The sequence below is a fragment of the Ursus maritimus genome, unplaced genomic scaffold, assembly GCF_017311325.1.
Source record: "Ursus maritimus isolate PB19 unplaced genomic scaffold, ASM1731132v1 scaffold_18, whole genome shotgun sequence".
NCBI lineage: Eukaryota > Metazoa > Chordata > Mammalia > Carnivora > Ursidae > Ursus > Ursus maritimus.
This window is the reverse complement of record NW_024424230.1, coordinates 45961360-45978173: the sequence shown is the minus strand read 5'-3', so window position 1 is coordinate 45978173 and position 16814 is coordinate 45961360. Positions and strand designations below refer to the sequence as shown.

Sequence of the window (16814 nt, the reverse complement as noted above, 5' to 3'; positions counted from 1 at the left end):
AGGCACATTATTTTAAATGATCAAGTGGAAAAGAATAAATTCATACCTGTCGGTTTGACTGGCACGAGCTGAGCTGCAAATCCACTTTGAGGACCACTCTGCCTTGCAGTGACATTTTGAATCTGCAGGTCTCAGCTGGAGTACTTGGCAAGAATCGACTGCAAGTTACACAGCAGTGGTGACGATGGAGAAACTGTAGGGTCCGGAGTCAGAAGAAAGGAAGTGCACCCTAGCAATAGTCGGGGCGCTAAGATGTGTGTTGAGGAACATCAGAAACAAGGTCCCAAGAGGAAAAGGAGGGAAGCATTTTGAAGTGGAATGTCCCATCCCGTGGGCATTGGAAGATGAGTTGGTGGAATCAGTAGACTTATTAAATTAGGCCGGGTGGCGGGCTTTCATAGGTGGTTGGAAGGGGAGCACGATGACCTATGTCTGCCCCTGCTCCTAGATTTGGGATTTTTAACTGCTGTGCCTCAAAGGAATCACATATTACCTTGGAACAGGATGAAGTGAAACAAAAAGAGTATCCCTTCTGAGCTCAATACTCCTCAAGATGTGCTATAACATAGCTCCCCCTCTCCAGGCTCCCTGTAATGCAATCTGAGTATATTTAGAAGTAACGGTGTTTGGAAGTTTTCTGACAATTTATTTCCCCTAGGATAAAACAGGTCAAATATTAAGTATCTCTTAGGTTCTGTGGCCTAGCTAATGATCTGTGAGTAGAATACACATAGGCTCAGGATTTTATGCCTAGAATACTCGGACGTGTTACTTAACCTCTTGAGAGAGAATGTTCATGAGGTGTCTAACAGAACCTAGAACATAGTAACCATTAGATCACAAACTATCAAGTAAATAGGGTTTTTGGGGTATGTGTGTGTGTGTTATGGTTGTAGAATTTTGATGAAAGAGGTTAAGACTGCTTTGATTCCTGTATCCAAAAATATTTCCTTTATATTCTGTCTTACTCATATCTAAAGATGGTCTTACTTTGATGTGGTCTGAGACAGATATGCAAACAGTTTTCAGGGAAATACCTTTGTTCTGATTTTTCCAGACTTGGAGTTCTGGGATTTCCTATGAATTCCTTCACTATGTGATAACGGAGTGTGTCTTTTGGAAATTATTTCTCTTGCCTGTAGGTATTGCCTTGTGGTTTTCAGACTACCTTACAATTAGTTTTCTCCATGAGGTTGGATCATTTTTTCCAAGGATTGGTAAACAGTCTGGGAACATTAATCTGAGCCCAGGGACGCAGTTTTTTTTCAAGATTAAAGAGCAAATGTTTGACTGGGATAGAACTGGCTGAACTTAGAGTTTTCAGTAATTGGTGTGACCATTCTTCCTTCTGCAGAGAATAAGCCAAGGGGCTTCTTAGAGCAAAGAGTAACCTCTGTGACCAAGAGCACTGGTTCTCAAAGTGTGGTTGAGAACCCATTGAGGTCCCCAAGACCTTTCAGGAGGCCTGCAAGCTTTGAGATCCTCCTTTTCCCCAAATAGATCTACGTGATGCCAGATTTTCTTTAAATATGTCAACCAAAACTATATGTCACAAATTATAAGCAGAAGCAGATAGAAGAATCCATCTGTCTTCTACCAATGCACACATTTAAAGAAACTTTAAAAATGTGAAGTCAAGTCACTATTCTCTGTACAATTTTTAAGTTTTGGAAAATAAAGTATTTTTTCACAAAAATATGGTGTTTATGTTAACTTGTAGTGGGTTTATTATTATTTTAAGTGAATTAATGATATATATTTTTTAAATTTCTCAGCCTTTATATTTAATATGGGTACATACTAACAGATATAATCCACATAAACAAAAGCTTTTAGAGGTTCTCAGTAACTATTGAAAGTGTGAAGGGGTCCTGAGACTAAAATTTGAGAATCATTGTCCCAGAGATTTTGGCTTCTAGTACCAGGTTTGGAACATTTACAAGTAACTACTAGTTCTCAGATTTTTTTTTTTTTTAAATATATGACTCTTACCATATTATGGTATGTAAAAAATATGAAGAGGAATCTCCCTTATTTTTTCCCCAAGAAATGAAAGGATCTCACAGATTCTGAGTCCTGCCCCTCTCTCTAACTAGATGCTCATCGTTCAAATGGCTCTCCTGGGCTAGTTAATAGCTTGGGGGAGTCCTCTTCTGAAAGTCACTATTGGATCTGTTACCTGGGGTCAGGGAATGTGGGAGGTGGAGAGCATGTGGGGGGTAGAGATAATCCTCACTCATTAACACATTAACATATTTAACACCTGTATTTGTTGTCACACCAGGACCTTTGGGAAATATATAGACTCTCAGGGTTCAAAACCCAAGCCAGATAAGTTTGGGGGGAAGGGGTAGGAGTAGACCTGCAAGGGCTCCTGGGGTCCACTGTGGAGACATGCTGGGACTCATGAATGGGAGGGCGAAGAAAGGACCAAAGTCTCCCCTTGTCTCTTCCATACTTCTGCACTGTCCTGGTCATGGGCAAAAGAGTGATGGGGATGGACAAGAAAATTTTAAAAAAGGGAGAATAATCAGGATAAAAGGAGACAGTGGAGATGGTGCCGGGGAAGGAAGTGCTATCACTCTACCAAACAGCTGCTCTGCCCTCAGTTCTGCAGCTGTGAGCTCTCTAAGACCTGGAACCAATCAAAGGCCATGACACTCCCAGGAAACTCGCTTGGCTCTTGGTCCTGGGAAGGCTTAGCACTTGATGGTTATTGCTTGAAATCAGATTTCTCAAAGGTTCAGACTTCAAGCTGTTCTGTAGGTTGGTTAAAAATCAAGGGTAAATGATTAAGGTGTGACAAAGATTAATGAATAGATCTGAAGGAGAAAGAAAAGTGATTATTTGGTTTTGAACATGGTAAGCTTGAAAGTCTGCACCCAGATAGAGTTGTCCAATAGGCAGTTAGAAATAGAATCTGGATCTTGGGGGAGGGGGTGGCTAGATGCTTGTTGCCTTCAGAGCAGCATCATATAAAGCTGGTCAAGATTGCGGATAGACAAGGTGACTTTAATAACTGTATCTCCTTTGCCTTACCAGCTTTTCCATGTGGCCTATCTTATCATCAAATTTGCAAATTCCCCTCGCCCTGACCTTTGGGTCTTGGAAAGATCTGTAGACTTTGGAAGCACCTACTCACCGTGGCAATATTTTGCTCGTAAGTAATCTTGCTTACCATGTTACGCAGGGCTTTAATTATTTGCAACAGATCAACACTGGATTTAACTGGAAAATGAGTCTCTCAGTTTGGCTAATTAAGGACTGGCCAATTTTTACCCTATCGGTTGTTCTCGGAACATCCCTATTTCTCAAGCGTGTGTGCGTTAATTCCAAGGATACACATGCGGAACTGAGGTTGAAATGCCTTTCATGATAACGGGTTTTGCTGCTATTTAGGAAGAAGCGGTGTACTCACAACGGGGCCATAGCTCCAGTCCTTTACCTTTCGTGTAGAATTAGGGACTAAGTTCCAGCTTCACGGACCCTGCATTTTACATTATTTACCTTGACCCTGTCATCTTCAACTAATGAAGAATGTCAGTGTCTCTGAACCGTGTGATGACCTGAGGCAATGGGAATTTTCCTTTCAAAGGCCCTGGGCTTTCCACGAATGCTCCTTAGAGGGTAAACTTGCCTAGTGAGGGGTGAGGAGTCAGACCCACATCTCCAAACATTGCTATTGAAAGTAAGTGGCCTAAAATGGCTTGGTATTTTCTTTCATGAATTAAAACTTCATTCTAAGCTTTTGTCTAAAAATCTTAAATGCTTCTCTGTTCTTTCCTTCTGACGTATTTTCTTAGGAAACATAAGATTCCTTAAAAGATTTATGACAAGATGATAATGTTTTACTTTATAGTATTAAAATGTTTTCTTCCTAGACTCTAAAGTAGATTGTTTGGAACAGTTTGGGCAGGAGGCAAATATGGCTATCACCCAAGATGACGATGTACTTTGTACTACTGAATATTCCCGGATTGTACCTTTGGAAAATGGTGAGGTAAGTTGGTATGGGAGGAAGGGAGAAATGAGACTCAGAAATCAACATGAGGACATAAAATTTTGCATAATTGTGAAACTTGCACTTTTAAGATCTAAGATAGATCGCGAGAGAAACCAGAACTTGGAACTAACTAGTAAAGGAATCACATCAAAGACTCCCAGAATGAGTTGGGTTGGAAATTCTTTTAAATTTTTAATTAGTTAAAAAAATTAATTAATTAACTGATTAATTATTTTATTTTATTTTTTAAAAATTGAGGCATAATTGACATCAGAAATTCTATTTGAGGTCTCAACTTCTTTTCTGGAAGCTAGGATTCCGGATTCAGGCTCCACGGCTCTTGAACTGTCTTTTCTGGTGGAATGTTTAGAAAGTGGGTTCTGGTGATTGAGGTGAAGATCCCTCCCACTTCTTCACAAATACGTGTCCCCCATAAGAGTGAGGAGATGAGGGGTAGGTGATAGCACAAATCCCTGGTCCCTCTGGGCTGGGTGGGCATCATCTGTAAGGGAGAAAAGAATTACTGTCCCTTTGGGGTTGCATTTGGTCGTGGTAAAGGCAGCTAGGCTATTGTTATGGGACATGGGAAAACAGAATGGGGAAAATCGGAGAAGAATTCCATGGAAATTGTGAGGCCATCATGAGCATGAAGTGAATTTCCAATGAACTTCTTTAAGGGTGTGTCTCCCTGTTTTAGCTGGAGAGAACTTTCTCGAGCAGCTCTATCCAGTACCTTCCAGCGATTGATGAGTGTCTCTAATTGTTGGCACTCGGACTTCATCACTTAAAGCTTTATTTTTTTTTTTATTTATTTTTTTAAGATTTTTATTTATTTATTTGACAGAGACAGACAGCCAGCGAGAGAGGGAACACAAGCAGGGGGAGTGGGGGAGGAAGAAGCAGGCTCCCAGCGGAGGAGCCTGATGTGGGGCTCGATCCCAGAACACCGGGATCACGACCTGAGCCGAAGGCTGATGCTTAACCGCTGTGCCACCCAGGCACCCCCATCACTTAAAGCTTTAAAACAAAGCCTGGGTTTTGTATCGATCTTTTTTGGTCCTCTCCACAGTCGATTCTATATCCAGAGACTTCTTTTCTTCAACCTCATTTCGGTTTTTAGATAACTATAGCTTTGTTTCTTTGATGTAACCAAAGGTTGTTTTCTTATATTTATAGATTTTAACATTGTATTTTCAACATTTCATAGTATTACAACACCGTAACTACACTGATAGAACAAAGGGTTTGAAAATGAAATGATAACATTTTTGGAGAGCCCAGGTCTTATGGACAGATTGCCAGAATTTGGTACTAGGAACGAGAAGGGAATTCAGAACTAGCAATGATATTTTTAGACATAAATAAGATCCAAGACCACCTATAAACATCTAATGGCTCAAAGAAACCAAGTACTTTGGGGCATGTGAGTTATTTTTAGTTACTTGTGGCTATATTTTCATGAAGGGACTTTTTACCCCCTCTGTATGTGTTGTGTGGTTATTTTAGGTTGTGGTGTCCTTGATAAATGGTCGACCAGGTGCAAAAAATTTTACTTTCTCTCACACCCTGAGGGAGTTTACCAAGGCTACAAACATCCGCCTGTGTTTTCTCCGAACTAATACCCTCCTTGGACACCTCATCTCCAAAGCACAGAGAGATCCAACCGTCACTCGGCGGGTGAGTAGTGTTTCTATGTGCCTACAGAGCAGCTTTTGTTCCTTATTTTTGCTTACCAAAGTCATTGCCTTTCAAGTAATCTTTATGGCCAGTAATGGCGTAGGCATAGGAATTGTTCTTGTATGAAATACTGGATATAATTTTGAAGTTTGGTTACTGAAGAAAAATCATGATATTCAAGGAGGATGAAAGGCAAAGATGTGTTCATCTGCCATGATAACAAATAATCCTCAAGTCTCAGAGGCTTAACAAAATAGAGGTTACTTTCTTGCTCACGTCACAGTCCAGTGTGGGTCGGCAGGTGGGATCAGCTCCATGCGGTCATTCAGGGGACCAGGCTCTTTCTGTATCAAGGTGCAGCCATCTTGTGGGACCTCAGAGTCCTCCTCTAGATGCCCTGTACATGGTCAGTAGATGAGGAAAGAGTGAGAGCCTAGAGAAGACCCGCCTGCTCCTGACCACACAAGTCACCTCCATTGGCAGGAATTGGTGGTGTAGTCCCAGGTATGTGCAGTCCCTGGGTAATGTAATGTCACCGCAGTGGAGGAGACATGGGTACTGATGAGCACCAGTGCCGCTTACTGCACTGGGTGCACATCTATCACTCTCAGTGTCAGGACAGTACCCCGAGCAGAGGGGGAGCCAGCAGAATAAATATCTTGAACTCACTCTTCTCCTACCCTCTGATCTTCTGCTTGTGTCTTGCATTGGCCAAACCCAGTGGGAAGCCAGTGGGCAAGAGAATCCTTGTTGGAACCCATAAAGTTCAGCCCCTGAGCAAAGGGCAGAAAGAGAAAGAGGGTCCTGGAGAGTGGACCTAGAAGAGTGAAGGGAAGATGCCCAGTGTACATGATAGAGTTTGGCCTCTTCTGTAGGTGATATCAGAGAGCTGGAAGAGGAAGGCAAGGAGAAAAGTAGGTTTTGCTGCAGTTTTGAGCATTTTCCAGAAAGGCCAGTCATCTTGGATGTAGGTGGCTTGTCTTCTGCACTTTCTGTCCCCTTAGCTCTCTCTGAGCTGCTGTAGGTGGTGACTACCTTGGATCCCAGAATGAAATGTATAGGGGAGAGCTGGGCTTTCTGGTAAACTGTAGCCAGGCTGGGTTTCCATTCCCCGGGTATTTTGGAGCCTTGCCACAAATGTACCTCCCCACCTTTTTTTCCTTTCATGTTTTTTTTGGGGGGTGGGGTTATAAGATTTGTCCTTTTATGTATGTATATTTTTCACTTAGGTGAACGTACTCTTCTCTATGAAGTAAGTTTTTATGGGGTTCATCTCACATATAATTGGGAGACCCCTCATCCCAATCTAGGTTGCTTCTTTAAGTGAGGGAACAGCATACCAGCTGTCCTGTCACACCCTCGTGTGGGCTCTGGGTGAAGGCTGAGTGCTTCTCTCTCTTGCTGCTGCTCCTGCCCTTAACACATGCACAGAGAGAAACTTCTGTGGTGATCAGCATGAGAGCTTCTACTGTTAACTTGTCATAGAAAGTCCTCAAATACTGAATTTATCCATATTAAGAAGAGTGGTTGTTGGGTGCCTGGGTGGCTCAGTTGGTTAAGCATCTGCCTTCGGCTCAGGTCATGATCCCAGGGTCCTGGAACCGAACCCTGCATCACTTCCTGCTCAGCAGGAAGTCTGCTCCTCCCTCTCCCTCTGCCCACCCCCCACCCCGCCCCATCTCAGGTTCACTTTCTTTCTCTTTCAAATAAATTGAATGAATGAATGAATGAATGAATGAATAAATAAATAAATAAATAAAATCTTTAACAAGAGGGATTGTTAATGTCTTCAGACTAAGTAAGAAGTTGCCAGGACACTTGGACTAACAGTTTTTAGTGTGGAAATCAGAACAGAACCCTTACGTTGAGTGACTGGAGTGCTTTAAGGGGACTGATTGCGGTGGCAACAACAAAAAGATGCAGATACCTTCCTGTCCTTGTGAGTTCAAAGACTTCCTCGCTGACAGGTCTTCTGACTGGCAGCATGACCTCATGAGAAAGATCCTTCGACAGCCCCCAGATTTCTCTCTGGGTTCTGTGCCTCTCCTGCCGAGTCTGAGAAGTAAGGGAGCGGGTGGACACTGGCACCTGTTGTTGCTAGCGGGGAGGTCTCCCGCGGACTGGACAGGGGCCTGGCGGATGCCGTGGTTTCCCGTATCTGTGGCTGGCTTAGGGGCTGCTCCTCAGCTGAGTCCGGAGCTCGCTCTGTCTGGCCCTTCGGAGCGTGAGCTCTGCCGTTGGCCTTATTAACCTTGAGCTAAAAAGGCTTCTACAACTGCGGGTGGGCCCTGCCCATCTAGTACTATCTCTGCTCCGTCCTTGTAAATATTTTCTCCCTTCCTGGAGCCTGCACGAAGTAGGTGCAAAATTTGATATAAAAATTTATTTTTAGTAAATAAATATGTTCGATCTATGAAACCCAGATTCACATTAAAAAAAGTAATCTGAGACTCAATCCTTTTCCAAAAGGCTCTAGGGCATGCCTGTTCCCCTTGGCAATTTCCTTCCATGCATTTAAGTCTTTGACTTTTAAAACATGCACAAATTTGGCAGTATCCTGTTACATTTGATTGAGGAATGCATTTATTTTGTAAGAGAAGTTACATCCAAATTCTGCTCCCTTTTGTATTAAGGTAGGCTCAAGATTACAGGGTGAAAGGGAAGAGGGCCAATACAGGTGTGAGTTACAGACTAGTAAAACAGTTTGTTGCTCTTCAGTAAAACTGACACTGTGTCTTCTGTTATATAGTATTATTACAGCATAAAGGATATCAGCATTGGTGGGCGGTGTGTTTGCAATGGCCATGCCCAAGAGTGCAATGCAAACAATCCTGAAAAATCGTAAGTACACTGTACACATTTTTTAGCCTTGCTGTGAATGAGTCTCATTGTGTCGGTAGACGTTTGCATCCCCTTAAATATTTCTAAATTCTTGCCCTCAATAGGAATGTTTCATTGTCAACAAATAAATGGTGTGTCTATTTCTCCCCTCCTCTGGCCCTGCACTTGCTTCCACAAGCCCCAACCAGCCCGTAGCAGACATGGCTAGTCAATCACAGTGCCCTGGGGATGATCTAGGATGCAGCCACTGAATCCTCTGGGGGTCCCCCCCATCCCCAGACGATGCCCCAGGCATCCATGAATAATTGATTAGAGTTAGCAAGAGAAAAAAAAAAAAAAAAAACCTTGTTTGTCATCCCTGGTGTAATGAGATCAGCGGGTATACATTTTCAAATATTTTTTTCTTTTATTTCATTGTGATAAAATACACATGATATAAAGTTTACTATCTTAAGCATTTTTAAGTGGTAGTGGTTTAAATTCAGTAGGGTTAAGTACATTCTCATCGTTGTGCAAACAATCTCCAGAAGCCAATTCATCTTGCAGAATTGCAACTCTGTACCTATTAAACAACAGCTCCCCCACTCCTTCCTTCCCCAGCCCCTGGCAACCACCATCCCCTTTTCTGTGTATCGATTTGACTACTCTAGGTATTTCAGATAAACTCTAGGTATTTCAGATAAACTCTAGGTATTTCAGATAAACTCTAGGTATTTCAGATAAGTGGAATCACACAGTATTTGTCTTTTTGCAACTGGTTTCTTTCACTTAACGTCATGTTCTCAGGGTTCATCTATGTTGTAGCATGTGTCAGAATCTCCTTTTTAAAGGCTGAATAATAATTAGTATGTGTATACCATATTTTGCTCATTCATCTGTTGATGGATATTTAGGTTACTGCCACCTTTTGGTTATAGTGAGGATGCTGCTATGAACACAGGTGCACCCATTTTTGTTTTTATTGAGGTCTATTTTACATACAATAAGATGCATGGATACTAACTAGTAAGTGTTCAGCAACTGTATACACTCACGTTATCAACACAAGAGGGATGCTGTTGTGGCTGGAAACGACGGGCTGCTAGACGGAGTAGCAGTTTTCTCTCCATGTTTTGTTTAGAGTCTGCAATTCCCCACGAGCAGCATTTACCAGAGGTGTTTTGCTTTTAATCAGTTGAGGTTTGTACCTTATTAGGCTTCATGCTCAGGCACAGGTGCCAGCCTCCAGCTTCTGTGGTGTGGAGCCCTGTCCCTGACCAGCAGCAATCCCTAGTGTTGCCAGCCCTCCTTCCGAGATCAGGCGGTGCTGAGACAGCAACATGAATCCATCAACTGACCAGCCTTTACTTGGCAAGCACGTGTTCATTGATGATGAATCCATTGCCTCCTGGAGGGTAGAGCCCTAAGACATTAGAACTCAGATCAGAGAATTCCTGAGCTGGAGAGAGAGGGGAGAAAAGAGGTTGGTCTAATGTTCCTTAGCCTGAGACAAAATGGCACCATGCAGGAGAGGAGCTGAAGTCATTGGAGAGGGTCTGAACTTCCTTCCTGGAAGGGCTACCAAGCCCTGTTGACCTTGGCAGACCTGGAAGGGTTCTTTACTGGGCGGCACAGAGTGAGAAACCAAGGTGAGTAGAGAAACTGTTTCCCCTTGCCTCGGTTTACACCAACACAACAGCCTTGCCTCCCACTGCTTGCTGGTTTGCTTCTGCCCAGCAGGCTTATTCATGCAAATGCTGAGGAAATCCATACCCATGAATAGGAAAAAAATCTTAAATTTTTAAAAATTAGTTTCAGAGGTAGAATTTAGTGATTCATCAGTTGTGTATAACACCCAGTGCTCATTACATCAAGTGCCCTCCTTAATGCCTGTCACCCAGTTATCCCTTCTCCCTACCCCTCTCTTCTCCAGCAAGCCTCAGTTTGTTTCCTAGAGGTCAGCGTTTTTTATGGTTTGCCTCCCTTTCAATTTTCATCTTATTTTATTTTTTCTTCTTTTCCCCTATGATCCTCTGTATTGTTTCTTAAATTCCACATGAGTGAAATCATATGGTATTTGTCTTTCTCTGACTGACTTATTTCACTTAGCATAATGCCCTCTAGTTCCAGCCACATCATTGCAAATGGCAAGATTTCCTTTTTGATGGCCGAGTAGTATTCCATTGTGCAGACACGTGCATCTGTGTATATCTGCCACATCTTCTTTATCCATCATCTGTCAATGGACATCTGGGCTCTTTCCATATTTAGGCTACTGTGGACATTGCTGCTGTAAACATTGGGGTGCAGGTGCCCCTTCGACTCACTATGTTTGTATCCTTTGGATAAATACTGAGTAGTGCAATTGCTGGGTCATAGGGTAGCTCTATTTTTAACTTTCTGAGGAACTCCATACTGTTTTCTGAGTGGCTACAGCAGTTTGCATTCCCACCAACAGTGTAGGAGGGTTCCCCTTTCTCTGCATCCTCACCAACATCCACTGTTTCCTGACTTGTTAATTTCAGCCATTCTGACCAGTGTGAGGGGGTATCTCATGGTGGTTTTGATTTGTATTTTCCCGATGCTGAGTGATATTGAGCATTTTTTCATGTGTCTGTTAGCCATTTGTATGTCTTCTTTGGAGAAATGTCTGTTCATGTCTTCTGCCCATTTCTTGACTGGATTTTTTGTGGGGTGTTGAGTTTGATAAGTTCTTTATAGATTTTGGGTAAGATATTTGCAACTATCTTCTCCCATTCTGTAGGTTGCCTTTTAGTTTTGTTGACTGTTTCCTTTGCTGTGCAAAATCTTTTTATTTTGATGAGGTCCCAATAGTTCATTTTTGCTTTTGTTTCTCTTTGGAGAACATGTCTTTGGAGACATGTCTAGCAAGAAGTTGTTGGGCCAAGGTCAAAGGAAAAGATCTTATAACATATTTAAGGCAATGCAGTGACTTAATGGAGGGAGCAAAGACTGGACAATCAGAACATTTAGTTGCTAAGCAAGTAGAATGCATGAAGAGGCAGAAGAGGGCCTGAATTAAGCATGTCTACCATGATGACTTGGTTCATGGAAATGTGGATGGATCACAAATGTAATTCTGAGCTTCCTAGCAGTCAACCCAAAAGGAAACCTGCCTAGTTTCTTCTTTCACTATGATCATAATCTAAAGAATGATCAGTTGTTTAGGAACATGACTGTTGACACTAGGATCAGATAAGAAATTTCTCTGGGAGTGGTGTGGCGTGATCATTACAAAGAGGACTCTCTAGTCAGCAACATCTTCAGTCACATCCTTACAGCAGATGCAAGGCTGAGTTTTCTAGATCAACCATCAGCCTAGGCTGAGAAAGAAGCAGAAAAAGCAATTATTTGTGGGTGACACCAATCGAATTCAGGCTAGTATCTTTATTTTTTCTGCTCTCAATTTTAATCTATGAGAGTAGTTGGACTGTATGTTCTCCAAGCAATATTCCTGAAATAATACTGTCAGTTCAGCTTGTGCATATGCTGTATTGGCAGTGAGCTAAAATACCTCTCTGATAAAAGTCCATTTGGACTCCAGCTGTTCTGTGCTGTTAGTAAAATCTGTCTCCATTTGCTTTAACAAGCAGCTGAGCTGGCAGAGGGCTGATACCTTCCCTTTGGAGTGCAGCTGGATGCATGCCACGCCCCACCACCCCCTTAGAAGAGTTGAGAGGATCTCCACAGGCATAGCCTTAGACAACTGTTTTGAATCCTCTTTTAAGCACAAATAAGTGAGAGCTCAGAGCTTGGGAGTTCTAATCCAATGCCGTGGCATCAATTTCATTTTAACCTGAGGTGGTTGTAGTGCAGATGTATAATTCTTTGCAGGCAGATTTTTAGATAGTTAGCCCCCCGCCTTGCTGAGTCGTCTGATTTTGGCTTCGCAAGGAGCTGTTTGTTGCAGCTGGGGCAGCCTCCTGGAGCAGGGTCCTTTGAGATCTTGTTGGGAACTGGCTCTTGGGTTTGGTGAATCTCTGTGCAGGACCCCAGGCTCAGAGCAAGAGACCTGAGCAGATCTTTCTCACAGGACTGCTCCAGAGCTTCGTGAAGATGTGATACTCAAGAGCTCCCAGTAAACTCAGCACTTGCTTGCTCCTGTGTTCGTTTCCTGTTATGGAAGCTGGTAGAGAAGAAAGCTGGAACTTTGGAGTCAAGACAGACTTAGCTTTGAAGTCTGGCTCTTCACTTATCATCACTTGACCTTTGGCAAGTGTTTTAGTATCTTGGAATCAATCTCAGTGTCACCATCTACAAAATAGAGACAATAAGCAGGAGGAGAAGGAGCCTTGAACTAATAACATATGCAAAGTGCTTTGTTCTCATAATTACTCCATGAATGGTGCCTTGGGTAACCACCATGACTGTCAGTTTCTCACACAGGAACAACTGATCTTAATCAAAACTTTTGAATAACTGAGATGTGCTTGGCCACATGCCCAGGTTTCGGTGTGAATGCCAGCACCACACCTGTGGGAAGACGTGCGATCGCTGTTGTGCGGGGTACAACCAGAGGCGCTGGCGACCCGCCACGTGGGAGCAGAGCAATGAGTGTGAAGGTGAGCGCTGGGGGAGGGGCGCCAGGGAGCGAGGCCCCGCCCACTCTTTCCCCTCATTTCTCTCTGATGCTAGGTTTCCCATGTGCTTAGGAAGCGGGTGGGGTCGTGTCCGTCTTAGGGACTCAGGTCTGTCTATTGTTACGAAAAACTCACAACCTGGAGGTAGAAGTGCCCCATTCTAAATTCAGATATGAACGGGAGAATAAAAATAACAGCAGTAATAATCGCTAATATGTATTAAGCATTCACTTAATGCTAGCCTCTGTTTCTACTCGTCTAAAATATCATGTAACCACTATTAAATTGTAAGCCCTTACCGTTTCTTAGAATGTGATACTGGAATCCTAACTTTTGTGAGGACCGAGGTCGGCATAAGGTTTTGAGATTGGTGTCTAAACAGAGGCTGGGAACCTTGACTGGGGGAGGGGGATACTGCAGTAGGATTGGGGCGGATGCAGGGTGGAGGGGACCAGAGAAGGAAGGAACAAAGATGAGAGGCTGCTTTTAATTATGGTGTAATATAAAGTCAGAAAACTGTTATTTTTAACAAATAAGCCCTAGGACATCCAACTGGAGATTCCCTTGTAAACTGATCTTCGGAAGCCCCATGTTTATTCCAGTTGCTGAAAACACTTTTGTAAGTCTTAGTTATTGGCTTTGGAGACTGTGGCCTATTTTTTTCTGAATATTTTTAGCATCTGGAGAGGGATTTGCTTTTTTTAAAGGACCAAAAGGTATTTGGATTCAAGTTTGTCGAACTAGGTGGGGTAAGAAAGAATCTGTACTTTATACTTTTTGGCCAAATGGTTTTTGTAACTAAGAGATAAGACTGATATGATCTCTGTGACTAGCAAACACTCAGAAGGATTTTTTACTGAGGAGTTCTGAGGGCACTTTGAGCGGTTTTAGTACCGTTGCAAGGTGTCGATGTTGTCCAAGCTGAACGGCTGGGTGTATCTCTAGGTCCAGGGGTGTTAGTTAGCCTATTGGCCGTTCACACTCTATAGTCAAAGCTAACAGGTAGGGTTCTTGCCAGTGACTTCCCCAGCCCCGCCTGACCCTCGAGAACGGTACCAGAAGGAGGGAAAGGTAATAATCAGGAGTTGTTTCTTCCAGTGCTTTCAAGTCCTGGTGTAGCCTATTTTGACTGAATGAGTGTTAACACATGAACTCCAACATTAGCAATTTGGTTAGTTTTCCAGGTTACTGGAAGCTTTCGGTGAATGACATGCTTAACTCCAGCACATAGGAAAGTTTTAAAAATTTCCTTTCATAAATGTTCCTTTCATAAGTGTTTAAGCTTTGTAAGCTTGTCAAAGTGATAACAAATTACACACAAAAACCCCAGACAGCATATGGAAATCACATCTATTAAGATCCATTCGTTAGGTTCCTTCTCAATTCCATTTGAATTAGTGCAATTCAAAATGAATGGATTTCTTGAGAAATAACTGATGTAGTTAACATAAATGCCTTACATTTTTTAAAATCATGGCGCCACTGTAGAAATGAAAATAAGGTGCACAGGCAGTTACAAACAGGGCAACTTGAAATTCTAACTCACTCTTCTTCCCTAATAGATTTATCTGGGAACCCGATGAAAACATACAAATTACTAGAAAGGCCTGGAAATTTTGATCTACATGGAATGCAGTGAATATATATTCTAAAAGAGAGTAAGAATTTTACGCATGTTAGATCTTTTCCATCTTGGCAATGATGAAAATGCTAGATGGCCTTTAAATTTTGGTTTCAAATTTTAGAAGTTTTAACCATTATTTGTAGATAACTAGGACATTATTAAAAAAATCACTAATAATTTTGCTCCCTGAAGAGAACCACTATTGATATTTTGTTAGGTATGTTAGTGTTTTCTTCATGCGTACTTTAATATTATTATTTAATATGTTTAGATTATCTAATTACTTACACAATTATACAATTTTATAATCTGCTCTTTTTCACTTGATACTTTTAGATATTTTCCCATTTTATTGAAAACTCTTTGACATCCTTTTTGATGGCCCACAGTGTTGTCATTCTGTGGAATAAAGTGTATCGGGCAAGTGTTTGCTGAGTATTCACTGTGTGCTGGGGATTGGGCTCTATTGTGAACAAAACACAAGCTACCCTTGCCTTCACAGAACTGACAGTCAAGCAAAAGAGGCTGTTGTTTGCTTACCATTTCTCTAGAATTAGACACTAAGATTATTTCGAGTTTATTGCTACTATAAATAGTGCTGAGATGGAAAATGTAGAGTATTGGCTGAGAGAATAGGTTTTGGAGTCAAATACAGGTCAGGATTCTTCTTCTCTTACTGGAGACATACTTTAACCTCTCGAAGTCTCAGCCTCCCCATCTGGGCTCTGGGGATAAGAGTACCTACCTTAGAGACTTGTTGCATAGATTAAATGAGATAATGCCCATAAAACACTTTTCACAGTGTACCAAGAACTCAATTATTCTTGTTAATAGTAGTAATAGCAGTAGAACTAATATTCCCATTGTGCATGAAGCCTAATTGGCATTTTGGTTTATCTTAATTTGTTGTAATTATATATATATAGGTTGATATTTTATTATATATGTTGTAAATTTATATATATACATATAAATATATTGTAATAATGTATGTGTATATATATATATAGAGAGAGAGAGAGAGAGAAACCTCTCCCGTTTAATATAAAATGAAAAAACTGTTAATCACGTATTGTTATAGATGAGTCTTTGTGTAAAAATCCCTAAAATTTTCCACTGAGAATATGGTGTTCCGGAATAGACATAATAAAGTGGTGCAATGAGTGGTAATACTATCTAGGGGAATTTACGAAGTGTCTCGTAGTAATGATGGAATACTAACTCAGAATGCCTTTTTCAGCATGCAACTGCCATGGCCATGCCCTTGACTGTTACTATGATCCAGATGTTGAGAGGCAGCAGGCCAGTTTGAATATCCACGGCATCTACGCAGGTGGAGGGGTCTGCATTAATTGTCAGGTGAGTCACTATTTAGGTCAAAGTGGATACATCACTGTAGGAAAGGAGCATTCATTAAGCCATGCTCCCAGAAAGATGTCAATAAAGTGATACGCAGTTGAAAGTATTTTCTGTAAACATGTCTCTGCTTTTGTACACAGAAGTCCTTGCTGGCAGGATGTAATTTAGGGGTTGTACGGAAATTGGACAGAGGCATCTTTGTCCAAATTCTATTGATTAGATTCTTCATTTAGGTCTTTGCCTAAATAGGGAGGAGAATCCCTGGCTGTCACCATGGATGCTATCCATCTGGTGGTAGAAAGGGTCTAAGATAGAAGAGCAAAAAGGTGTCAATTTCTGTGCTGATCCTAAATCCTGTTTTCAGACAGATTCTGAATGTAGACTCTGTGAGGAAATACATCAGGATCGATTAGTGAAGTCTGCCAGTGACACTTAACAAGCAACACTGCTTTTTCATCCCTTCTGTAGGACAGCTGGGTTCACTAGAAATTAGCCAAGGGGAATGTATGGTAGAGGAACACATAACGTTCATGAATTTAGTCCATATTGTCACTCTGTGTTGTGTGTTTTTAGAGTGATGTTTTGTTAATGTTACCATTAAAAAGGTACTCTTTTCATGAGATGTCCATTTGTATAGAACCAGGGCCACAAATCCGTAGAGACCCACGATCCTCCAATTTTCTCCCACTCCATTTCGTATCATTTGTCAGTTCGGGTAATTAAACTACAA

The 16814-nt window shown here is 41.8% G+C and overlaps 1 protein-coding gene across 1 annotated transcript in view; it reads left to right on the top strand.

The window, feature by feature from the left end:
* The window catches only part of LAMA3 (laminin subunit alpha 3), a 254054-nt gene that overhangs the window by 54731 nt on the left and 182509 nt on the right, over positions 1-16814 (top strand). The window contains exons 3-8 of the mRNA XM_040632383.1: positions 3043-3160; positions 3882-4000; positions 5510-5680; positions 8430-8521; positions 12968-13083; positions 15966-16084. Of these exons, the coding sequence (XP_040488317.1) occupies positions 3043-3160; positions 3882-4000; positions 5510-5680; positions 8430-8521; positions 12968-13083; positions 15966-16084 (735 nt within the window). The remainder of the gene's footprint in view (positions 1-3042; positions 3161-3881; positions 4001-5509; positions 5681-8429; positions 8522-12967; positions 13084-15965; positions 16085-16814) is intronic.